Consider the following 27,511-nt stretch of genomic DNA (forward strand, 5'->3'; position numbering starts at 1 on the left):
GAGGAATTCCTCACTTTACATACGGAATGCACATTGGGTCAAAGGGCAAAGGGCCAGAGGGGAATCCACCCGCACCCAGGCAGGCAGGCAGGCCTTATTTAAACAAGCCAGGAATGCCTGGTTGGATGTGAGAAGAAGAAGACGGAGAAGAAGAAGAAGAAGTAGAAGAGAAGTGGATGGGGTGGAACCTCTGTGCCATTAAAAATGTGAAGGAGCCACCTCCAGTAAACACCAACACATTTTAAATTACCTGTATTGGCTGACTTCATGTGCTGCTGATATTTATTACTGGCTCTTTTTCGATCTATATGTTCATTATTTGGAGCAGGAATAAATGCCAGCTGCTGTGACGTGCCTGAACGTGTTATCGTGCGTGTTGTGGAAGTGCAGTCAGCCTTTTAAATGTACACTTCTTACATGCTGTTTTTATACCGCTGACATAAATCAACCTTTTACAGTCGGAACAAGCTGAACTGGTTTGTTGCAGCTGGTCTCTTTCCAAGAATTCAATAATAAAACTAAACTTTTTCTCTAGTTTAAGACGCTTTTCTAACACATTCAAAAGTCAGGAAATTAGATACATTTGTTGAAAAGAACCACGCGCCCAGTGCTAAATACAGTAGAGGACGTGTGAGGATGTGGGCTGGTTTCTCTGCCGAAAGCACGGCAGACATTTGTTTGGGAGAAAAACCAGAATAAAAAAAGCTGTACATTACGACTTTAACTAAAACATTTTTACTTTAAGCTCTTCAGCAATAAAAAGTTCATATTTAAAAGTTAGGAAGATGAGATGAATATGTGGAAAAGATACTCAAGCACCTTGTTTAATCCAGAGGAGGATTTTTGATGCTGTGGGATTCTTCTTTCTCCATGGGAATTCTGCTATAATATGCGCTCTTAAATACATGAACTTTTGAAAATAAAATTAAAGACTGAAAATGGATTTGCACTGACTCTTAAGAAGATTATGACCCAAAACATAAAGTGAAATCAACAAATGTCATGACAGAAGATTGAAAAGATATCTGATGACTTGAAAAAGCACAGCATGCTCTATATCAAGTATGGCAGAGGATCTGTGATGCTGAGGGACCTTTCTGAAACAATAGGACATTTAAATCAGGAAGACTCTTCTGATCATTGGGTTTCATTCAAGGACGATGATTAACAAAATATGAAATTGCTTCACCACACAAATATTTGGACTTCAATCTGAGTCTCCAGACTCCTGAAGAAAATCTGTGAAATCAAGAGAAGAGATCCTGTAGGAGAGGCCCAGGAATCAGGACAACTGTGAGAAATTAAATCTTTTCAAAACGTTAATTTCCTTTAAAAAAAAAAAAGTCTAAACTTCCTCTTGCATAATTCAGAATCCACAGTTACTGGCTAACTGTGGATGCCCTTTCCCTAATTTTAGGAATCAATCAGCTTCAATCACTTTTAAGCACATTCCTAGAAGAAAAAACAGCAGCCATGCTCAGATTTAGGACCACCTCGGCAAAAATTTCTCACAAATGACCTGCTACAATCCCCATGGCCGTGGTGGAATTCTGTCCACTTCAAGACTTCAAAGCTGAACGGGAATCATCAAACTTTCCGGCCAATAGGTGCAGAGGGGTGGACTCTGCCCGCATTGACCTCACTGACCTTCCCCAACCTTCCCCTCACCCACCCTGTCCTCCTCCTCCTTCTCTTCATCCCCCACATCAGCTTCTTCATCCCGCCATCTGTGTGCTGGTCACTCACCAGGTCAAGCTGCCCATTTGTCTGACAGTTTGATGATTGTCTCTAATCAATCGGGACCCATTGAATGGTGAAATCAGAACCAGGACTGGCAGAGTTCCTGTAAAACTGAGGCATGATTTCATGAAACTGGTTGATGCAGCGAGAATCTTGTGCACAAAAAAATGACACATTTCTTCATTCACTGCAAAACACGTTTAAACTCCTGACTCAGCGTCTTGGTCGTGCTATTGAGGCGCACATTTTCCAATCAAGGCTCATGAGATATCAACCCGATGCCCTGCAGTAACCAATTACCTGACTGTGATGAACGCACGCCTTTCATTTCAGCTAAACAGCTCCATCAAGGGCTGATTTCCTTTCTCTAATTCCCCGATTCTGCAGTTTTGCTTATCTTACAAGGGGGCTAACGATAAGCAGTCCACTTCTTTAGCTTTAGGTGCATGTTAGCTTTGAAAGCAATGAAATGTCCCCAAGATAGTCAGAAAGGAGAAGGAACTGTAAAGTCTTGTCTGAAAATCTAAAGTAACATCGATCCCTGCGAAATCCTCGATAGAATCCAAGGTTTAATGATTTTTATACGTTTATGTTTTGCTGCCATCTGGTGACAGAAGCTGGTATTGCGCCTCCCCGCCCCAGCTATTGTTGGAGAAAACACTGCAGCCACATTAAGAGATGAAAGGCAATTTTAAGGTAAGGTAATTTCATTTAGATAGCAACAAGGCATTTCAATGTGCTTAACATTAATTAGAGGAAATTCACACAAACAAACAAACAAACACAAAAAAACAGCGGAAAAAGTAAAAACTAAAGAAAATACATTTTACACTTTTTTTTTTTTTTTTTAAATAGCAGAGCTGACACATATATGTGTAAACTCAAAGTACAATTTACATTTAAACTAAGGGGAAATTCCAAAATATGAATGTTCATATTTTAATATGCTTTTTAATTAATAATTAATAACCGTCCCGCAAAAGCCATTTTGCCAAAGTATATCGAATTTAAAACAACACATTTCTCAAGGATTTGCATCGTCTCCACAGGGATATTAGACTCAACCCCTGGAGATACATCTCTTTCATAAACTCAAAGAAAGAGACACACTGCTTTTACAGTTAGTGTCAGGTTTATTTACAGCAGAATCCCGAATGAGGAGGACATGGATTCATGGTACACTACACAGTTTTTGATTTAGTTTATTCGCCTTTCTTCCACACAGAATCCACTCCTTAAAATCCAGGTGAAAATAGAGATCAAGTCTTCGGCTGCAGGGCGGAAAGAAACTCAACTCAAGTTTGAAAGGGGAAACAAATAAACAAGGGGCTAAAACCCCCCCCAAAACAAAATCTCTATAAAAAACATTATCAACATGATCATCATCTGGTATTTATATATGTATATACACACACACACACACAAATACACAAACATATGTATAGCTATATGCATATAAATCATATAAATGTAGCCTATATATTTTCTCACCACGTCCATAAGTGGTGAGGCAGCGCTTTGCACAGGGTCCAAAGCGCGACACCTTAATCTTCAGTCTCTACGCAAGATCAGTGGAAGTCACAGCTGACTGGTAAAAAGTTTCTCCCACCTGCAGCGTCTGTTCCTCCGCTGATGAACACCCACCGGTTCAGTACCGGCAGTAGCCCTCATCTGGGGAAATGATACACTGTACAGCTGCACACCTAACAGCTAGCTTCTAAAGATAACATAAAAATGAAGACGGGTTTATCCAGTCAGCCCCGACCACATTTACTGGCGACGCTGGTAAAGATTTATGGAAAACCTCAAGGTAAACTTAAAAAAAAAAATAAATAAAATTTTGAGTGCACAGTAGGGAAGTAATCCAGTGTTGAGATTTGTTTTCTGCTTTCACATTAAGTCATTAAGAATTTAACTGAATCAATTTAACAAATTAGAAAGAAAAGAAACATAAATTTTAAACTGTAATCAGCGTCTCTAGGAACTTTGTTTCCCTTTAGAATTAATATGATTTTGACACAGAGGCTTATTTTTTTTCAGGTAAGTAAAATAAAACCTCAAAAGCTTTATGCGAGAAAATGGTGGAAGAGGTGATTGGGTATTAGCAACCCTTTTAAATTAAACTAGTCAAATTAAAGGTTTATCTGCTGTAAATGTTAAATATTACAGCAATAGGAAGATTTACCTTTAGCTTTGTAAAACATCTTTACCAGAGACTGCAAACGATTGCAGCCAGGACAGCAGACTTCCGCCTTTTTATTCGGTTTCCAGTGCAAAGATATTTAATGAAAAGCAAAACTGAAGGTGGTTTATAATAAAAAAAAACAAAAAACAAAGAAAAAGCAGGAAAACATCCAGGGTTAATTATGTTTGATATCTCAGCGGCGTGGTCCAAACAAAACTTATGATTAAATCAAGCAAACACAAACACACCCTTCAACAACTCCCCAGATAGCATTATCTGGACCAAAACATCCATCTGCTCAATGCATATCTTCTAAACCCGTTTATCTTCATAACAAAAAGCTTAGTTTAAATTCTGACAATAGTCGGGTCTTCATCGGCTGAGGTTAAACACTGACATTTTCAAAATTCAGATGAGTTTCCCGATCTGCACCTGCAAAACCCCAGCGATTATAGATAAGTTAAAGCTGCAGTGATGACAGTCCTGACACCCAGAGCGATGCGTGAGGCGGTCGCCGAGTAAAATAGAAGACTGGAAAACTTATTTAACATTCATTTATTTGGAAGAAAAAAAAACAAAACAAAACAAAAACACTGTTTACATTTCTGCTGTCTGCAGAAAACCGAAAAGAGAAATGACCTCTGGAGTTTCTACATTTTTTCTCATATGTTTTTTTTCTTCCTGTTTTTACAAGATAAACCGTTTACATGTTTCATGTGCTTGACACCCTTTGATTCAAAACACACAGCTCAATGCAAACCTGACTATTGTCGTCATTTTAAACATGATTTCAAATTAAAACAGAGTAAAAGAACCGCTTGCTCGTGTTTCTGCACTCACGCACACACACACACGCACGCACTTTTAAGATCAGAGAGCGAAACTGTCGTCCAGTGAGAGACGTTTAGAAGTTCTCCAGGGTTTCTCTATTGCACAAAGTTGGATCCACGCGTCGCCAATCTGAGTGAAGTCAGGCTTGTTGTTCGACATCAGTTTACCGCCCTCTTCAACATGCTCTCAAACACAAATACAAACTCATGATACCGCAAATACATGTGTACACATATATACAAATAAAAGCGACCCCGTCCGACTCCGACACTGGTGGGGAGGGGAGGCAGCTCAACAATTTTAATGCATCATTTCTGTATATGCAAAGAATAAAACTTTTCTAAATAAAATACATAGTTATCTGTTGGGTAAGGACAGCAGATGAACAGAAGACGGAGGGGTAAGGAAGGGGGCGGGGGGCAGGCGCACAGGGAGTGTAGCAAGAGGGCAGGAGCACCAGGGGGAGCCATTAGGGGAAAGGGGGGATGAAACAGGGAGACTGAAGAAGAGGGATGACTCTGGGCTGTGTTGCTGCTCCTGTGCAACACTCCAACTCTTCTCGGTTTGTTAAAGTTCTTTGATAATATTAACATTAATTATAATGACCACAACAATGCTAAAAAAATACATATAAACCCCAGCCATGTCTCACAACTGTAAGTCCACGAAAAAAGGAGGTGGGAGGGGGAGAGGCCTGGTCCATTTAGTCCATCACAGAGAAAGGAATCCAGAATAAAAATAACAAAAAGACAGAAGAGAGAGGGGGTGCAAAATTTGAGAATGGCCATGTAGAGGGAGGCTGAGAGGAGGGATGGGCGGAGGAGGGGAAAAAGGAAAGGAGACAAAGACGAGGGCAGCACAAAAACAGCAGAGGCAGGATGTGCCGTAATGGACAGGAAAGAAACGGCTAAGAGGAAGCGGAGATGAAATGGGGAAGGATGTATGGAGCAAAGATGAGTCGTGTCTGGGAGTTGTGATCCGCACTCTGGTGTCCTTTCTGAGGGATTTTTTTTTTCTCTTCACAGATCGGTGGAAAGCATGAAGTGATGACAACATGGCCTCATGGTGAGTGTGCCCTCTTTCCTTTCCTCTGATTAAGAAGAAAAGATCAGCAGTCGTCCCCGCGCTGGTTGTTCGTTCCCCGGGTTGCATCATACCTCCAGGAAGCGAGAGCTGGTGGCCTTGGCGTGGAAAGGCTCAGACCACATTCGCCGCAAATCCCCCTGGAAACACACGCAAACAACATTCTGGAGTCAAAAACTATGATTTTTCACAACAGGTTTAAGTTATAGGGATTTTATGTGACAGACCAACACAAAGTAGTGAAATGAAAATGAAAAGGATAAAGCTTTTCTTTTTATGAATACACATAAAATCTGGAACATGTTTTTATAGTCAGCCCCTTACGTGGTTTTCACTGCAATTATAGTCGCCAGACTGTTGGAGCATCATTCTTTGGGCTTTGCATGTAGGGACTGAATTTGTTGCTCACTTGTTTTTGCAAAAAGAGTTCAAGCTCAGTCAGGTGGGATAGAGAGCAAATGTGAAAAATAATTCTTAAATCTTGGTCTGAGGGTAACTGATGTTTGAAAGTGTAACAACTGGTTCTCAATCAGAGTGTCCGGCATGTTCCGGACACTAGGGGTAGGTTCAGGGGGTAGAGATCAACTGCATGAATGGCCTCCTTCTGAGGTACAGCAATCATCTGAACCAGGTGCGTTGGGGCAGAGGTCCAGGTCATCAACTGGACTCTGGGGAGCTAAACCAACACTCTGCTGATGTTAGATGAACCCACCTCAAGTTGTTTTGCAGCTTCTGATGTATTTTCCTTCGTAGTTTGATTTTATTTATCTCAATCACCTATGAGAACCTTCCATGTAGGTACTGAAAAAGAGCCTGATTACTCTGATGACTGATTGATTAATTGGATAAAAGTTTGTTACATTCTGCAGGTTTTTCATGTGACCACTTTACAACTTTTTTTCACATTATAAACTCAAAAGATTCAAATTTTATTACCTAAAATGTAACAACGTAGCCTTTCTGTAGAGTGAACTTCATCATTTGTAGCAAAGGATGCAGCTAAAAAATACGATCTACTAAAATCTTGATTGATTTTTCAATTAACAGATTATAATTAGACAGCAAAAGACGTCTAATGGGACTTTTTAAAAATAAAATTTAACACTTGAGGAGTTCTGAGTAGAACAGATTTACAAAAGGTCTTTAAACTTCAATAAAAAATGTATACATGTTTTATACAGTTTTCCATAATTGCTGCTTTGATTGTGTTGTTACTTCAGCAAATGGCCTCTTTTAGAGTCTATCTAGTCCAGCTAACAATTGATTGATTACTAAAAAAGTTGATGATTATTTCAATGATAGATTAATCACAATTAATTCAATTAATCATTTCACCTGTAGATCTCTTTAGTCCCTCCAGATTTATCTTGGGTCTTCTGATTGCTTCAGTGTTTGTTGCTCTTATTATCACTATTAAAATGACTGATTTGAAAACCGTGTATCATTTTTCTTTTACTACAGTTACTCATTATGTAGATATTGTGTTTTGGTTTGTCACATAAAAACAACAGTAAAATGTATTTAAATTTGTTGCTGTGACGTGATTTATGAGGTACCAAAATATTTGCAAGGTACTAAAAGTAAGTCATTTAAAACTAGAAGTTTCATGTAGATTTAGTTTTGGCATTATGCAAGAAGATTTGTCATCAAATTGTAAGAGATTTTTTTCTTTTTGAACAAAATCTAGATGAATGTAGCTGTCACCTCTCTGTAGGGAACAAATGGGGCTGTAAAAGTACCTTCAGGTAAGCCATAGTGAGCAGAGGCAGCAGGGTGAAGGGAACCAAGTAGAGCAGAGCGGGCTGAGCAGCACGATGGATCCTCGAGGCCACAGTGGCAGTCAGCAGGCCTGAGGAGAAAACATGCTCAAAATCCCAAAAGGAAATAAACCAAACAGAGCAAACCAGTCCTGCGAGGAGAATGCCGAGCTTATAAAAAGATCTTATAAAAACCTGACCTCTCCCATCCATCTGTGCATTGATCGGCTGCTTACCCACAAAGTATCCGATGAGAGTGCAGTGAAAATACGAGACGCGCTGCATGCGTCCGGACATGTTACCGGGCCCCGGGACCTCCCCTGTTGCTTGCTTCTTGTAGTTATCGTAGCGCAGGACGAAGCACAGCAGCAGCCCCGGCATCACGATGTCTCCGATTCCCAACATGGAGAAGTGGCTTCCTGTGGAGCTGCATGGAGGCAAAGAGCGGGAATGAAGGTGAAACTCTAGAACGGACAAATCGGAGAATAACTGAGACACTAATCTACACGTCACTGCTTCATCATGTCTTTCTGAAACTGAGACGTTTCCGTACAGACTGCTTTAAGAAGACAGGATTTCATCAGCTGATAATTTAGGCTATAAACATCTTAGGAATTTCAATAGGTCAAATATTTGCAGTACCTGAAGATGTATAAAATAAAATTTAACCACAAATCTATTCTATGCTTTGAGACAGAGCAGGACCAAAGAGCAAAGAGAGGAGAATGAAGTTCAAATCGTCTCTTCATCATAACGCGATCAGAACGGGAAAGAATGATTTCCCTGACTCCAAAGTCTCTCTGCCCGGCTTCCTAACCACACAGAGTAGACACAGATTTAAAGAGGAGCAGCAAAAACAAATGAGGGGGATTAGCAGTGCTTGCTAACAACCAATGATCTCATCCAGGACATTTTACTGTTAAATATTTCCTCTACTGCCAGGATATGGAGCCGTTAGCATCCTGGAAGATAAAGTGTTTCTCAACTGAATGAAATGCTATTGTTTGTTTGATTTTTAAGTGAAAAGCAGAAACAAACTATGGTGTTGATTGGTATCCATACATTAATTTACATTTGGCTCTGTTCTTTAGTGAAAACCAAAGATGGTTTGAAAAGTTGATTAGAAATCGAAACAAATGAAGTAAAAATCTGAAGAAGTGTCGGGCGGCTCAAACAGTTGTTTTCAGCTCTGCATGTTAAGATGTTGACCACTGCCACATCTAATCGGCATCGGAGAGGACTCAGCGCATTGTGCCTTGTAAGGCTTTGATGAGGGACGGCGTGAGCGTTGGCTCTGTCACGAGAGAAGCTACCTCACTACCGACACTTAGACAAGGTGACGATGTTCCTGCACGCAAACGTGATCTGATCATTTCCAGACAGTACTGCCTCGAAGATCTCTCCAGTCTATAAATACCCTTAGATGGTTCCTCTGTACCAGGAAGTGCATTTCTAGCAGAAGTTGCTCTGGGAAGAACTGCATGAAGGCATTTGTTCTGAGAGTATTTAGCTACAAATCACCAGCAAAGGTTCAACTTTATGACATATCATGAGTGAAACTCAACAAATCCCTCCCTTACTACCCCTATGATTACAGTGGTGCTGGAAAGTTTGTCAAACCTTCAGAATTGTTGATATATGTAAAATAGCTACAAACATCAGAAGAGTTGCATTAAACTCCAAAACGTAGATGGAGGCAAAGACCCAATTAGCTCTTGTATCATTTAAATAATCTCTCATTTCACTTGTTAACTTGGTTTGCCTTCATCTACTTTTAAGACTTCCGTGAAAACCTGATGATGTTTTTGTCTGAAACATGTAAAATTCAGGTAAAAATCCCCAAACTTTCCAGCACCACTGTAATGTGAGTGTTACCTTGGGAAGACCAGTTTGCCAGGTAAGGAAAGTCTGGGAACGTCGCGGCCCATTCCGGGCCCTAGGTGTAGCTTCCTGGAGAGAACATCTATGGGATTTTCAGCAGGCTGAGTGGCAACTTTGACCATCACATTACTGTTGAAGATGTACGCTGAGAAGAACACCTTTAGGAGAGAAGGAGAGAGAAAAAACCCCCATCAAAAATGGCTTTCATTCAGCCTTTCCATTGCATGACGAGCAAAAAAAATACTTTTTTTTCTGTGGAAGCTTTGAGAAGCTAGTTAGCATAGAGCAGTTGGGTAAACGGTAAATGTAAAATATGTTGGAAAAACTCAACTGGCTCAGATCTATGGGGAAATTAGTGCAAAACAACAATTACTCCTTGAGAGAAATGAGTTTCTAGACACACATTTACTCCTAAAGACTGAGTTTATGTTTTAATCACTTCTGTGGGGTGAGGAACTGAGTAATAACAGTTCTCATGTTTTAGACACACAGGGTCTCTGATGTTTTAATTGAACAGCTTTAAATGAAAAACAAAGTCAGTTTGAGTATGGCACATGTATCATTATTTTAAATATTATAGAATAAACAGTTCAGATCAATTAAGTCAACCAAAAAAAACCCAAATGTAAGTAAAAGCTGAAAACATGGACGTTTTTTAAAGATATTGTGCAATCCCACTCGCAAAAACCAAAAATGATTCAAATCTGTAACATTTTCTTATCAATAAAATACAAAACACCCTAAACAAAGCATGATCTTCTGCATAACGTGTAGCACACAATTTTGTTTTGAACCTAATGTAGTTAGCAATGGACCTTAACAAGCTCCACCCACAACCGACCTAATGTCCGCAAGTCTCACTAACAGAGCCTGGCGGCGCGTTGTTTCTATGTAAACATGGCGTCTTCCACTTCGACTGATTCTCTGCAGTGTATTTCTGACTCCATTAGTGCATCACTTCTACCGGATTTTCACAATGTATCAGCGACTACAATGGACAGAGGAACTAAGAAGTTCATGTCATCTTTTTTGGATGAGATCAAGATGTTTGAGCCACGCGATGCCTCCAATATTGTGCACGCCACAGCAAAATGCTTTCACTCGATGAGGAAAACGGCAGATCCGCACACCCTCTACATGAATATAGCTGTAGACAAGATCACTGATGTCTATTGTTCTTGCAAGGCTGGGTAAGTTGGGCATTCTTTGTTTTGTAAGTTACTTTTGAAATCAGTGGGTGATTCCTGTGGTTTGAGTGTGTTTAGGCCTGATACACTGTACTTGGTGCTAGAGAAGCTAACACGAGTAACAGTTTAGTCCAAAGCCTTTTCTGCTAAAATAAAATCTTTAGTGTGTGTCAGATACAGTACACATTGCATATTGATCTGTTTAGCTAACGTCAGACTGTGTAGCAGACAGGCTTCAAGGTGTAGAAGTTGTATCAGTACTTCCATTATGCTGTACTTAGCTAACAGGAAGCGTGTGTTTGTAGCCGCGCTACTACGTAGAATGGGCATCAGCCAATGAAAAGCGGCCCCTGTGGAAAGGCCCATGAAACAATGTAACCAGCAACAACTTAGAGTCATCTTCCTCGTCTCTGCTCAACAGCCAATCAGTGCCAAGAAAAAACCAATAGTGCTCTTGGATTGGCTGCTTTTCAAACACCAGGCAATATCATGTCAAGTAGCACTGTGTCTAAGTATTTCAGCTTCCCAAGATGCATTTTATTCAAACTTAAAAAAAATAAATAAATAAATAAATCAGCAAATAGGTGAATTTGTCTCTGGTAAATCTTAGTGAACAGGTGAATCTATAAATAATGAAGAGGGAAAGGGTGGAGGTTCACTGTGCAGAAGCTTTTGTTGTTTGTGGTGGAGCAGCATAACAAGGAGGTCAGGCAGAAATTCCTTCTGAATCCTGAATGCTGTCATTACTGGGAAGCGAGTGAATTGACAGACAACCATCATACAAAAGTAAAGTATGAAACTCGGCTGATGTGGGTTGTGCTGCCACTTCAGTTTCAACCATTTACATGACACTGATTTTGGTAACGTTACGGTAGAACCTGATTACATATTAGCAACCTGAAGTGATTCAGATCAGTATCTTGGAAGAAAAATAAATGCTATTTTGACCAGATTGAATCAGGGAAAAACAAAAACAAATCAGCAATTAATTTTTAAATGCATCGTTAAGTTTTCCTTCGTAGTTAGACCACTACTGTCATTCAAGCTTTTTCTCTGCATTATTAAAGTTGAGGCTTACCTCCAGCTGTGCTTATAACTTCCATAGCTAGCAATTGTTCCTTGAGTACTGACTAGCCATTCTTTAAACTCACTGAAGATGACTGCATTCACAGATTACATCCCCTTCTGAGCAGTAGCAAGTGCCGCCACAGAGACAAGCAAAAGCTTTCATAAACCCGAATCGCTCTCATTTTCTGAAAACCCCCTGGAGTCGACATCTTTTATGGCTGTGCTTCCTTTTAGTGATGCAGGTAGAGCTCATAGCGGGATGACTTCTTACCCAGAACACATCATAAATGAGCAGTCCTGACAGCAGCAGGCAGGAGACCTTCAGACTGGGAAGCCGAACAAAAGCGATCATGGCGACGCACAAGCCCATGGCTAAAGCTGCAGCGAGGGAAAAGAAAGTGGCATTTAAAAACATATTTCCACATTTTAGTAAAAACGAGCAGACATATTGAGGTCAAAGCAGATTCACTATACTTTATTTATCATAATTATATTTTATTTTTCTTGAAACAACACATATGTAGCAGAAAATTATATTTTGAATTCAATTCCAATATAAACTTTATGTGTTTATGTTTAACCTTTGCCAATACATAACTCTTAACTTTTCCAAGATTGAATTCATATCATTGAAAATAAAATGCCCAGTAACCTCTATTAAATACTATTTTTAAATACAGAACCATGTGTAGCTTCTTATACATTTTAGGAAGACAATGAGTTGCCTGGAAATCATTTAGCTGACTAATAACGCTCCTCCCTTTTAGAATAAATATGTCTGAACATAACTAAATAAACCTCTTCAAAGGCTCTTCTTCATGTGATGATAGAAAATAAAATTTTATCAAGCTATTTAATAAGCATAAAGTTACATCTAACACAGTAAGGAAATCGTGAAAATATATTTTGAATATTCTAAGGTCAGTCTAAGCTGAGACTCACATTTTTTGAATTGCTACAGGATACGATTTTATTAATGTGTAACGCATGTTATTAATGTGCGTTGGTCTTATGTGCTGGTTCTGTTGTTGAAACTACAAGCCTAAAACACGTTGATGTTCCCACATGAGGAAAGCTCTGAGAGACGCACCGTCCATGAGGAGCCAGTGTCCGGTCAACACCCAGATGAGGACCAACATCACGGAGAGCGAGAAGGACAAGAGTTCAGCCAGGGTGAAGCGTCCACAGCAACCAAATGAAATTCTGCAAAGAAGAAAGAAGAAAATCCTCACAACAGGTGTTCTTAGGATTCAGAAGAAGTGGAAAATGTAGAAGTGGAAACTGAGGGTGAGGAGAAAAAATATTTTGCATGCCACATAATATTTCATTTCCTTTTTGTTAGAATATTTGTAGATTAAAGTGCGAGAAAAATGAACAGAACACAAAATGAATTTCTAAATCGCAACAAATTATTATTATTATTTTTAATAATAATTAATAAGCCCTTATTATTATTATTTATTATTTGTTCCCTTAAGACTTATTTTGTCCTTTTTTAAAATCACACTTTGATGTGATGCTCAAACAAATTTTTTACTTATTTAGTTTCAATATGATGATTTCATGAATCAGGAGGAAGACCTCTATTCAAACTTTTCTCAGTGAACTGAATACAATCCTACAAGTTTTATTAAGATGATTTCTATATTTGTGGGACAAGCCTTTTTGTTGGCTCTTGGTCAACAGTAGTTTTCAACTTGAAATTCACCCGTATATAACAGCTTTGCGAAAATGTTTATGGTTCAACCAGATATGTTGACAATACGATTACGGTAGTTAATTTTTATGAAGAGGTTTCTTTTAATACGCATTAGTTAAAGTTGTCACTTTCCTGACGGTATAATTTGAGAGACAGATAATCTGTAAAAGAAAAAAAAAACAAAAACACACCACACAATCCGAAACAACCAATCAGAGCCAGGAGGCAGGTCTTAGTGCTGCCAATTAGGGTTGTCGCAATTAACAATAAATTAGCTAATCGTAAGATAAATGAAAACAAACTCAATAATTTCCATTTGCATGGTTTATTGTTTTTTTTTCTCTCTCTCTTTCTACCAAAAATAGATGACAAAAGTCTTTAGCTTGCTACTTCATAATTCAGTCTATTAGTTTTGTTGATTTATTTTGACTATTTAAAATGTCTTCCAGTTTCAGTACTAAATATTTATTAGAATTTAAAGTTTATTGGTTTTTGAGATGTAATCCTACATTATTATGTCATTACCATTATGTTACTTGAAAATCTCAAAACATTATCATTTATCGCAATGATTTCTGGGACAATTTATCATGCAGCACAATTGTTATTGTGCTGCATGATAAATTGTGCTCACGCCCTCCATGAATGTGCACGCTGGTAAACATGGCTTCAGATGACAGCAGATAAACAATTTTCCAGTAACGTTAGCTTGTTTCTCCTCTGTTAGCAGAACTTGTGCATGCTGTGCATTTTTATAAAAGTCACCAACTGCATCTTTGTCAAAAGTAATTCATGTCTACAATGTTTCAGATGTTAATATGTTGCTTTTTGTTCAGTTTGCTTTATGTATATGTTATGCACTGCCTTTTGTTTTTCTCAGGTTCTTTTTATCTCATATAAAAAATGTTTGTCGATCCGAAGCATTTAAGTGTAACAGAAAATTCAAGAAATCTATAAGAGGTAGTCAAAGTATAAAGAAAGGATCGGTTTAATTACAAAATCAAAATTTCTTTTATACCCTCAGTTACATTAAGTTTTAGACCCTCTTCCAGTTTAATATTTGGAGAAAAGATTAAAGAAAAGATTTAAATGCTAATGCTACAAATCTGCCTTGACAATGATATGGTAATATTCAGATTCATGGAGCGCTCTGAAAGTTTGTGAAAGGCGCAAAACAGCAAGGAGGAGATTTCAAGACACAAAAAGCCACAAGATTTCCTTACTTGTTCTGCGGGGAGCAGGGTCTAGTCAGATACTGGCACATAGGTAACAACAGGAATGCAAATGCAATTGTAGCAAGAACTGAGGAGAGGAAGAAAAGCACAGCAGTTAGAGCTTCAGCCTAATACACCTTGACAGCTTGTAGCAGTCATTTCTGTGTGTTAAATGGGGCAGCTAATGGTCTTCAGTTTCTAGACATTCTCCAGGGTATAACTACTGAACAGCGATGGGAAAGCCTTATAATGACTCTACATGTGTGGAGCTTTTATGTTGCCCTCCGGAGCCGCATAGTTACCTGCAGTGCAAATTGTGAAGACCACCTGAACCGAATCGAAAAAGAAGAACATGACTAGCAGAGACACAGACGCTCCTATTGGCAGAAACAGAGCCTGCGTCGAGTCTATAGTTTGAATGCCTGGAAAACAAATCAGATCAGAAACACATGAGCTTCCAAACATCAGAGCAGACAATCACGCAACTGCAGGACTTGTAAAGGCCTAGGCTTTTTGACACTTACTGTTGTTTGTGTTGCTGTTATTAAAAGACCCTGCTGCTGTGGGGTTACCGTCTTTATCCTTCTCCTGGTTCTCACAATCCATGTTTAATGACCTGCAAAAGCAGTAGAGAACCGTGTGATTTGGACACAGCATTACACTCTATTTTTTTCTGAAAATGAAAAAGCCATCTCCCTTTGAAGACTTGCCGCCAGAGTAGGACTTCATTCAGGCAGCATTGAAGTGTATTATTCTGACAGCACCAAAAATTCAAGTAAAAAGATATCAAATCGATGCAATCTTCTGTAGTTTAAAAATCCCAATCAAAGTTTTTATCACACTAGAAACAGTTTTTTTCTGCCACAATTTAATCAGCAATTAATTAAACTGACTACTCCTAACAATTACTTTTACTTTAATTTTAAAAAGTTGAATATCTTTAACCACTCATGTTTACAGGTTATTGCAAGTCGCAAACACAATTAATGAAGAAAGATGCACAAAAAAAGATAACACTCCAATATGACGGCAAAAATTACGTAAAATAGAGTTCTTGTTCCAATTATTTGAACTTTAAGCTTATATTGTTGGGGTTATTTTCAGTCACAAGTGCATCTCCAAAGAAGAAAATGTATACATTTTTCTTAAACCCTTTAAAATACTACTAAAACCCAGTTAGGGTATCAGTAGTATCGTAAGTATGTTTTATTTACGAGTTATCTGGTTTAAAATATGTTTCCTAAAATATTATCTTCATTAGCTCAAATTAATGTGCTAAAAACAGCCCGAGGCAACAGACACAGAGGACCAGATAAAGTCTCCAGATCAGTGAACAGACATGGCGATAATAAAATCAGATGAGCGCCCAGATTCCTGTCCAGAGATTTGCAGCCTGCGGCTCCAGAGCTGCAAGTGACTCTTTGGAAACTCCCACGACGGCTCTTAATGATTTTGGATTTGTACTTTTTTGTTTTCAAACTTAAGCATAATAATACTGAAGTTATGCAACAGTGTGGCACAAATAAGACCAGCTATATTTTTTAGATTTCTTTTTCATTAGATTGAAGACTGAGCTTTTTAGAAAATAGACATTTTCCACAAATATTAAAAATATTGAAAAATATAAATTTTTTTCAAAATGTTATGCAGCATCTGTATTTCTAAGTGTGTTTTATTTAGTTGGGATTGAAGCAAAAAACTTGGATTGTGAAGTTTGCAGAACTTGTTCTAAGCTAGGATATATCAATGTTTGCAATATCACAACTGCAATAAACTTCTGCAATGCAATGAAACTCTGTTTTCAATAATATATTTGCCCACTAAGATAATTTTTTTTTTTTTTACTGTTCTTTAGCACCACAAACAATATAAATATTAGTAACCAAGATCAGAAGGTTAGGGGAGATGGTGGGGAAATTGTAGTTAATGGTAACTCATTATTAATACATTAGATATCATTGCAATGATACATTTTTCTACAACTGTGCAACCCTATTCTAAATGTTTCCTCAAAGATAAAGTCCAAGGAAGATGGAACAGAAAATATTCTTTTAGGAATCTTGTCAGCCGCCTCAACAGCAGCGTTCGACAGATAAAGTCACACTAGTCATAGCAGCCTAATGTCAGCCAGAATTATGTAGATGACCAAACTTTAAGCATTTTTAACACATTTTATTTTTTATTTTTATTAATCTTGCCTCTTTCTTTTGGTTGTATCTTTCTGAGACCTCAGATATCAAAGGTAATGCCAGATGTATTAGTACCATTTGGTTAACTTGTTATGACTAGTTAAGCGTGAGCCACAGGAAGAGTGTGGTTGGAGGCAGATCGGCTTCCTCTCAAGAACAGCTTTAGTTTAGTGCGCTAGGAGAATACGTATTCACACTAATTTTCAGACATGTACATGCTTCTCTTTTTTTTTTTTTTTAACTGATCTACAGCGGTCTCCTTGGTAACAAGGTAACAGAAAACTGCCTCCGAAAGATGGAGGTAAACGACAACAGCGGTCTAAATAAGTTTCAAATTGAGAATAGATTCATGCTCAACTGGTGGTTAAAGTGATCATTTACTCACCTGAAGCTGCCATAGACGATAAGAAGGATGGAGATCAGGAAGGTGGACACCTGACTGGAGTCAACTAGGGAGTATGCCCTAAAAACATGAGAGACATAAAAACAAGGTTATACTTCTAAGCAAAACAAGTAGGTATTAAAAAGCTTAAAAAAAGGAAAGAAAAAAGCTTGGAAGACCTTTTGAGAATAGTTTTTATACATGCAAAGTACGCAAAATATTGCATTTAGTTATCATTTGAAGGACAGGCATTACTGTGCCATAATAAATAAATAAATAATATTTAATAATCTTTACCCTTATAGATGCAGATAAATATTAAGCAGCACCTTATTAAATTTGCACACAGACGTATTGTAATCCTTTCACTTTAGGTTCGATTTAAAACTACTTCCTCTATTAGTGAACATGAGGCACAAATGTTCTTTTGTAGTCCATATTTAAATAAAATTTACTCAAACTACAATATTTTAAAACTATATATTCCTACAACTACAAATTTGTAGGAAAGAGCAAATAAATCATCAATTTATCTGCTAAACCCTTCAACTTAAATCCCTCAGTAAAGAATAATTCATTTAAGAACCAGAAAGCTTCTAAAGTTTAACAGACGAACTCGTATTTTGGAGAAACACAACAGACAACTTAAACGTGACAAACATTAAATAATATTTTTACATAAAGGAGATTATGAGCTGAAAACTTTGCATGAAAGGCAGTGGGTGTGGTCAGAGCGCACAGGGGAATTACAGGTGCCAACATGCATGCTGCAGAGACAGCGAGCATAGCTTGCTGCTGACCTTTGTTTATTGCTCCGACTTCATTTGTAGGTCATTTGAGCTGCACTGAAATCTGTCAATAAATGTCCTCATAGCTGAAATGCAACTAGCACGCCCAAACAAGGAACCTTCTTAGTTGTTTCAAAGCCTGACTTTAGTTACCCCTGGTTACTAGTTGTGATGAAGTTGAGCTGTTTAACAAATGTATCTCTCCACATAATTCATTCACTAGTTTTTCTTGATTAAATCTGCATTTTCTTATCATTACAGTTCTCCTTTTGGCAATTCCAAGAAAAAAAACAAAACAACAAATTCTTAGAAAACAGTAACCGGGACAACGTAGTTCCAGAAATTAGCATTATGCAGTACTGTATGAGTAAGCTAATCTGGCTGCATAGTATTTCAGACAGAAATTGTGTTATTCATTTTAATGGAACCAGGTCAGCAACCACAGACCTTTTACAAAAATAAATGTTAGATGTTTTTATAGTTTTGAATCTCCTCAAAAGGTTTATTTTAAAAACTGAACACATTTTGGTTTCCAGTAATCATTGCACCCAACATACAGAATTGAGTCAACAGGATACAAGTGAAAAACAACATGATGAAAATAGAAACGTAAACCTTGCTGCATTTTCTTAAAAAATGTGATCCAACAGGGCTAGCAATATAATGTGACAATCTGAGGACACTTATCTTGGCTTTTAAAGGTTACAGATTTCCTTTAACAAGCTTTATATTGTACATTAGCGTAACTCAGAGCACATGACTCAACAGTTGGGAAACAAGTGGAGAAATAATGTCATCATGACAAGCTGTGGCTCTGGATGAGTTTGTAAAAATGTATTTCAGTAAGTTCATTGGCATTTGTTCCATCAGGCTTAAACAATTCATTTATTAACTTAAAAATGTCTGCCTGCAAATCCTTTGATGATGCATTTAGCCCACTCATTTATGCAATCGGTTTTGTAATAAATGGTTTTAAAATGGACAATTATTTCTGAGATTTATAAATGAATTTGACAAAATTAAGACATTATACATATTAAGGTTGCACCGATTGCAGTTTTTTGGCCGATCGCAGATTACCAATCTTGAAAAAGCCTGAACTTAAAGTGTTCATGTCCCTTTGGACAACTACAAACTTTTGTTGAAATTTTATGATAGATCGGGGAAAAAAGACAATATTAGAAAAGGAAAGGTAGTGATTTTAACTATTTTCCTTTATGATATAGAAAAAGAAAACCCAGGACAAGCAAATAGCGTTAGATGGCTCAGATTTGTGAAACAGACCATCCGTTCCATCTAATCATGGAGACCAAGGCAAACATGCAACCGGTCAGGGATAAAGCTATGGATAAGTTTAAGGTAGGAATAAGTTATAAAACTATCAAAACTCTTAAAAACCTTAAAGCTTTGGATGTATTCAACAGCAGCTCTGTTCAAGACATCTGAAAATGGAAGTATAATACACCAGCAAACCAACCATGAGACATCTGTCCACGCAAACTGAGTGGGAAAGCAAAGGGAGCTTTATTCAGAGAAGAAGTCAGGAGGGCTATGGTATCATTGGAGGAGCTACAGAGATCCACAGCACAAGTGGCAGCACTGGTGGCAGAATATGTTGATACAACAACCTAATTGCAGATGTGGAAGTGTGGCAACAACGAAGCAAGAAGTCCCCTTTGCAATTTTATAACCATGATGGGGACCCAGCAAACATGAGAAAAGTGGTTTTATGCTCATATGAGACAAATCAGCAAAACAAAACACTGGGTGGTAAATACGGGGAAATTATTAAATAAAACTTGTTGGAGGTTGCAAAAGATTGGAGAGGTTTTCACTTTGTATCACAAAAATAAACATTGACAAATAATTTAGATCATAGCAACCATGTTTTTAGAATCACTCCAGTAACCGCAGAGATCTAAATTCAATTTGCAATCTGAATCAAAATCTGACTGAGCTTGAGCTACTTCACTAAGAACAGCACTAAGAACGAAATGCCAGACTTTCCAGATTTTCATTTCTAAAGAATATCGAAAGCCACTAATCATTTTTCTCATAATTCACAATTGTGCACTATTTTGTGTTAACATAACTTCCGTAACATGCTGCTTCATTGGAAAAATATACAGGCTGACATCATCTCAGGAAACCCCCCCCCCCCAAAAAAAACAAACAAAAACAAAACCTTATATGGTCACAATTTGCATATTGCATATAAAACAGTCAATATACATTATCTGGTGCTGCATCAAAGGGTGGACAATAAATAAATAATATATATCACAACAGACAAGTGATCAATTTCAATAGATAATGCATCTGATAGAATTTCTAATAATATCATGGAACTCCAATCCAGAACCGCACAGCATTCTGGGGAATGTAGGCAGAGGAAAGATTTTAGCTGCTCTACCTCTGATGACCAGCTAAGTAAAGTTGGTGGCATCAACCAACTCATTCGCTCTGTTTCATGTTTTGCCACCATGATTCATGACTACTTAAAAATAAACAATGGTGTGGAGAGGAAAGATCATGTCACTATTCTTGCAGTTTTTCAGATATTTGAAACAAAAAACTAAACATTATTATTGATATCAACCAATATGAAATGCTTACATTGTGATAAATTTTTCAGCTATATTATCCAGCCCTAGCTGCATCAAAGCTTTGACTCAACCTCAAAATGCTTACTATTTTCTAGGGAAAATTTACTTTGGTACCTTGACATGTTTGCATTTAGCTGCAAGGTGCAAACTTGACTTCATTAGGCCAGTTTCCTATCCAAGTAACTTGTAGTAGCTAAAAAAAAATAAATAAAAAAGTACTAACTTTCTCTCAAAGTTGACATTGGCATTAAAAGCTAAAAGAATAAATTTGATTTAAATAAATTCTTTCACCAAATGTATGTTTCAGTTCATCAAGCAGTATGTTTCTTGTCAGACCAGTGCTAGCTTGAAAAACTGGTTATAGGAAAATAACACTGTACACAAGCCACCAGAACAATGTAGCATCACAAAGCTGTTTGTCCAAAAATGCCAATGTGCATAATCATTTGTATTTTCTTACCTAAAACTATTCCATGTCTTCCAAGCATTAAAACAGTGATTAAGGAAGTGACCTTGCTCTCCTGCATGCCGACATTAATTATGTCACACACTCCCCGTCAACACAGTGGGCTGCTAGACAGCTAGTTTAATCCACCACAGGCCTCATTCATATTCTGGTACTGAACTGGTTTGTCTGAATTCTGTGCACAGAAGCCTGGAGAACATGAGTGAGATAGATGAATGGAACATTTAAAAACAAAATACAATCCGGGACTGTTGAGAGCTGGCCGACGGCCTAAAGTGCCATAAGACGGCCTTGTTCGCTGACAGACTAGGTTTTCAATAACAATTCCAATACCGTCCTTCATCAAACCAGTTGCACGCATTACTTTAGCACAGAGGCACAGGTCAACATGCCACAAAGATGATTAAGTGGCATTCTCGGATCTGTTCTGATCCAGTTAGAAAATTCTGGACGAAAAATGATCAGCCCTACAAACAAAAGTTAAATTGGATTTAACAGATTTCTTTTTTAGTTTTGAAACCTTGAACTTTAAAAGCATGCACATACATTTACTAATCAAATCTATCTTCATATTAGTAGACAGCCACTGAGCGAAAGTATGATCAAACTAAAAATAAATGGCAGGGTGTTAAAATAAAGCTTGTGGCTTTGAACTAATCATAGTGTCTTACTATTTAGACCTCATTCTTCTCATCATGCCTAACAACTTTTGATACTTCCCCTGTTTTTGTAGTGTTTTTTTAAACACATCTCATCCTCCAATGTAACAGTAATTGCAAATTTTTGTGTGTTAAGAGTGACGGGTGCCAGCTTTTGCTTTTAAATCACATGACACAAACTATACTAACGTGCAAGATTGGGAACAGCATATACATTCTGGAAGACCTGGCCTATCACTGGTAAGTTACTCGTATTGGCAAAAGTTGGCCATCAATCGAAACAACTAATACAAATACTATTATGGCCCGTTCTATTACCTGGAGCATCCCAAGTAATTCTCCACTAATGCACCAGCATTCAATTTTAAAACCATTTAAAGATACACAACCATCAGTGGACAATAATTGGTTTTTTTTGTGTGTGTGTCTTGGAACATGGTTTAAATTCTTAAAAGAGGCTAGACATGAGTGTTTATTCCTCCAAAAGTGGAGGTCTGCTTTTCACTTTACTAGTTTAAATAACTACATTTAAAGAACACATCCAGATGTTATTTGGCTACTTAAAACTTAAAAAAACATGGTTGTTATCTAGGGTAGATTTCTACTGTAGTAACATAATTTGGCTCTGCTCTCTGCAATGGAAGGGTTAGGGAACATACCTTTAACGACTGACACATCTGTTAATTTTCTGATCCATGTATACCTTTAAATAAGTTAAATATGTCAAAGTTTTCAACTGTGGCTGTTGTTGCTCCTTGTGAAACATGTGTTTTTTATTATAGTTTATTTAACTAGATTATTCGTGGTAAAACAATGTGTTCTCTATTGCAGAAGGGCAAAAACATTCTCAAGAATTAAAGCTCCTCTATAAAATTGAGCGTCTCCTTATTAACATTAGTGAGCTAACATGAATGCATCTCTTTTGTAAGACTCATAAAAGATACGTGGAATGAAATCCTTGTAGAGTAGAAACACATCCGCCCCCAAAATCTATAAATGTATTAGGAACATTTTGAAGACCAAAAAAAAACTCCATCTTGTAAGTAAGCTTTGTAAGTAAGATTTGAAACTGAATAATCTTCTTTTAAAGTAAAATAAAAATAGCATCTCCTAGCATTTTTAAACCAAAACTGTTGAGCAACACTGGAATCTTTCAAAATGTCCTCTTGTGGAAACTTCTGCAGTTATGTTAATTTATTGCCAATTTAGCAAAAGCAAACCTCTGAAGTAGCCTGTACTGGGACAATGAGTGTCAATAGTTTCTACTGATCAAACAATTTTGATTGGGTGTTCCTAGATAAGTGGACATATTTGGTGACATGAACCTAGCTTCCTCTTTAAAATTGCACTTGTTCATGTGAACACACACACACACACACACACAAAAACCAGAAATAGCTCCTCATTGCAGAAGGTCCTAAAAATCTGTCTTTTTTTAGCCATATTTAGAAATTTTATTTCAGCTCCAATACATAGTTGAAAACAAAAGGGCAGGAATATTAATAGAAAACATATTCAGTGCCGGCTGCACAGTGGCGCAGTTGGTAGAGCTGTTGCCTTGCAGCAAGAAGGTCCTGGGTTCGATTCCCGGCCCGGGGTCTTTCTGCATGGAGTTTGCATGTTCTCCCTGTGCATGCGTGGGTTCTCTCCGGGTTCTCCGGCTTCCTCCCACAGTCCAAAAACATGACTGTCAGATTAATTGGTCTCTCTAAATTCTCCCTAGGTGTGTGTGTGAATGGTTGTTTTTCCTTTATTTCTCTGTGTTGCCCTGCGACAGACTGGCGACCTGTCCAGGGTGAACCCGCCTCTCACCCGGAACATAGCTGGAGATGGACACCAGCAACCCTCCTGACCCCATTAGGGACAAGGGTGAACAGAAAAAGGATGGACGGATATTCAGTGCCATTTCACTCGTTACTACCCTTACTACATAAAAGATGTAGGGTTGTCACAATACTAAAAATTCAAATATCAAAACACTCCATACTCAAGACAATTTTTGATACTGGAGCAACATTTTTTGAAGGTGCAAGGTTGTTTTTAGTTAAGAGCAAAATCTATGATTAATTACAATATGGCAAAATTTTAAAACTCCTTATTTAGGGCAAAGCCAACAAGTCAGGGAGAATTCATTTTAAATTGTCACTTCCATGCTTGGTAAAACAGCAGACAAGACTAATTTTAAGAGTTAATTACCTTTAATGTACTTCTGATTTAGTTGTGAAATTATTTTATTTCATCTGCTTATCTTTGGTGCCACTGGGTGTTTTCGTTTTTCTGCCAATTTGTTGCTAAAATGTTGAGGGATAAAGTAACACACTACTAACATAAATTGTGTTTTCAAAAAAACATGGATCTGCTGCATACAAGATACATTATTACAGCATAAACTGTAGCAACCTAAACTTTTAGATAACTAGTGTTATCTTTAAAAAAAGAAAAAAATAGTACCTTTCATAGTTCTTGTAACATTTTAAAGCAGCCTTTTGTTTTATTAGAACAAGATAATTGAGCACATTTTTTCACAATACTTTCAGAACCAACTAAAGTCGCAAACTTTTTACTTCATTTCATTGAGCACCACCTTCATCGTTAGTCAAAACCCTTTTAAGCAAATGGCTAAGGGCCAGGAAAGACCTGGCTAGAAGTACTAAACACAATTCATACAAGACTAAAATAGTGTCCACATTAATTTTTCAAACCTTACTTATCTTAAGATTAGATACATTACTTGAGTGAAAACAAAATGCAATTGTTAAATCAAGATTTTTCAACTAACTTTATTGATTTAGGTTATATTCTATAAAATCCAGAAATCACCTAAAAAGAACCTGACTGGTGACAACATGTGACATAAAGTCAGAAGCACCTACCAACTTAGAAAAGGATAAAAAAAAAAAACAAACTAAATAACTATCAAGTTGAGAGAAAGGAGAGAAAACATTGAACCATTTTAAACATTTTCAGGAGTAATCAGCATCCAAAGAACTCAATTGTCTGAGTTTAATCCTGACGATCCCAAAAAACCTTTGGGAAGATATCTTGGTGATTGAAAAAACAGCCTTTGTAAAAAGCTGTTTCTCCAGTTATTTTTACTCCAGAAAAAGGTCTCACTAACAATCAAAAATGGGGGCAGTCGCGGGACTGTCTAGGGCAGCTTTGCTCTCCGGGATCACTTGTGTCTTGCATCTATTATTAATTTCCTGGCACCTGATTCCAGTTGTTACCATTACTAGAAGGGGAGGTAGGATACCAGGAATTTAGTAAAGTAGCACAAACAAACTGAAGGACGACACCGTCTCTTGTACTGCTAGTGAATTGTTGTTTATTATGGCAATAAATTCCAACTTGGGTCTAAAACCCCCAAAACCTGACAATACAGAATTGCAAGGATTGCTATTTAGTTTTCTCCACTGTTGACTGCATGAGATATTATTTGTTCAAATATGTGATTAAATGATGTGGCTTTGTGCAGTTTAGTGATAAAAAAAAAGAAATCACACTTCTTTATGTAACTAGTGTTATGAAAAAGCCTACTTTAAAGTGTTTTGAGACCAGTATCTGTGTTTGTGGTGAATTGTCATCCAAGACTATAAAAGATGCTGTAAATACCCATTTATCATTACTTTTATCATTCTCATAATGAGTAATCCAAAATATCATCAGATTTTAAGTTTATGTAGCCAATCTCTATGAATCGGCAAACAACGAGAGGCAGCTTTAAATTAAAACATTAATGGTTATCAAAAACCTAAATACAATGTCAAGAAAAAAGGCAAACATAAACCACTTCTTAGCTAAAATTGTCCAATTAAGTGGAGCAGAGGAGGTGACAATTGCCAGGCACAACTTTGTTGCACTGGTTGAAATTTGCTTTGTGCCATTTTTCCGATCATAACACAGTACAGTTGCTAAGGATAAACAATAATAAACTAATGTTTGTACTAGTTTTGCTTGGACAAAAGTATATTTACATCGTCACTGGTGAGTTGGTTCATGTCAGTGCACTTTAAAAAATATGAAATAAAAAATAACCAAAGAAACTGTTAGTACCAAACACAAACAGAGCTATAATAGTTTATAGTAAATTTGAAGTGTGGAAATAATTACTAACGTCGAAGCCTGTTGCAGAATTAACTCTACGGCAATTGCGCTTTGTCATGTGCACACACATGCATCAAAACTGATCAGGGAAAAATATGATAACCTCCTCTATCACTGGAAGTGCTCTTTGCACATTGATGCGCTGTGAGCTTGATTCAGGAAAATAACTATCAAAAAATATGAGCAACAGTTTGGACAGTTTTAAGGCCAAGTGCAACATATAAAAGTGTGGATATATCTGCTTTTCCTTCACATACTCTTGTGTCTACCATCTTCAGCATGAGGAAGTGCCACTCTCTAAATGTCACCTAAAATGTGATGGGTAAGAAGTCCACGCTCACAGAGTACGCAGTTTTGACAGCTGCAAAGACAAAGGAGAGGAAGAGAAACTAGTCGAGGCTTAATGCAAAAAGCTGTAATGCAAAAGACTTGGGAGTCATATACCTTTTGCTATAAAAAGCAGCTGAAAGTTATTCACTGTACCTGACCTTGTTTTGAATAAAACAGCTTTTAATGTTAAGTACAGCTCTTTAACATGGGAATAAAAATGACTGTTTCTCACATATATAGCAGCTATATATGTTCCCAGGACGCCTAGATCTACTCAAACATAAAAATATTTCACAGTTGTAAAAAAATGTTTGCAATTCATCCCTTTCTGTAATGGCATCCCATCATTGTGCTCAGTTTAACAAATTTAGTATCCAACATTAACATTTTCTTCAGTCTGTAAGAAGAAGCATACCACAGCATAAAGTAGGTACAAGTATTTCTTTTCAAGACACCAGAAGCCCAAGGTTATAATTATTAGCCAAATATCTGACACAGGCAGACATTAGCTGCTCCATTTTTAGGAAATGAGAAGAGAGAAAATGCAGGAGTTGAAATAAAAAATTTATCAGACCGTTTAATTGGGGGAAAAGTATTCAGATGATGATTTATGTGTAATCAAAACACCACCTACTGACCAGCTAATAGATCTGTCACCAACATGAAAAGTTATAAAGGATTATTTTCCATACAAGTTATTTTCCTCCATATTAGTTTTGGATTAGAAGCATTATTGTATTTAACTGTGACTATTCAGCAGTTAATCTGACAAATTACCTCCTTCAAGTAATTGGACACTCAATCATTTTTCATGTGGCTTAAAAAATAAACATGCTTGGAGCAAATTTATGGTGTTTAGTTCAGCAACTGAATCAGTGATGCTGAAATATCAGTAAATGCTTAGCGGCCTGATACTGGAAATTAATCTGAGTTAATTTATTACTACTTTTAAAATGTGTAACAAGAAAGGTGTGCTAATTTTTAAAAACATAAATGGAACTAGTGGTTTGACAGATTCCTTTACAATTGTTTTGAGTTGTTTTTCTACAAAGGGATTGAGACTGGTTAATGTTTTATTCTGTCTATATTGCAGAATTATCCTAAAATTGCTGATGGATGTTTAACAACAATGCAAAAAGGATTTTGTGACACTGCAATAAAAGTAGCATACTGCCAGACTGATGGTTACACCCACTCCAACTTGTAGTTGGAAATCTCTTTTTATAATTTAAGCAAGAGATAGATTAATTTATGATCTTCTCACAGCACATAAGCCACTGCACAATAAAACAACATTTAGAATTTATGTTTTGAAAATGAGGGGTGAAAAATAGTTATTTGA

At 37.2% G+C, this 27,511-nt stretch overlaps 1 protein-coding gene across 1 annotated transcript in view; it reads right to left on the reverse strand.

Moving 5' to 3' along the window:
- Positions 1 to 4,464: 4,464 nt before the first annotated feature.
- The window catches only part of sppl3 (signal peptide peptidase 3), a 28,199-nt gene continuing 5,152 nt past the window's right edge, over positions 4,465 to 27,511 (reverse strand). Inside the window, exons 2-11 of the mRNA XM_044144160.1 lie at positions 17,220 to 17,297; positions 15,170 to 15,261; positions 14,948 to 15,067; positions 14,655 to 14,733; positions 12,823 to 12,935; positions 12,004 to 12,110; positions 9,472 to 9,635; positions 7,833 to 8,023; positions 7,579 to 7,688; positions 4,465 to 5,979 (exon numbers count right to left, since the gene is read on the reverse strand). Of these exons, the coding sequence (XP_044000095.1) occupies positions 5,908 to 5,979; positions 7,579 to 7,688; positions 7,833 to 8,023; positions 9,472 to 9,635; positions 12,004 to 12,110; positions 12,823 to 12,935; positions 14,655 to 14,733; positions 14,948 to 15,067; positions 15,170 to 15,261; positions 17,220 to 17,297 (1,126 nt within the window). The 3' untranslated portion in view covers positions 4,465 to 5,907. The remainder of the gene's footprint in view (positions 5,980 to 7,578; positions 7,689 to 7,832; positions 8,024 to 9,471; positions 9,636 to 12,003; positions 12,111 to 12,822; positions 12,936 to 14,654; positions 14,734 to 14,947; positions 15,068 to 15,169; positions 15,262 to 17,219; positions 17,298 to 27,511) is intronic.

This window comes from Gambusia affinis, linkage group LG17 (genome assembly GCF_019740435.1).
Source record: "Gambusia affinis linkage group LG17, SWU_Gaff_1.0, whole genome shotgun sequence".
Lineage (NCBI taxonomy): Eukaryota > Metazoa > Chordata > Actinopteri > Cyprinodontiformes > Poeciliidae > Gambusia > Gambusia affinis.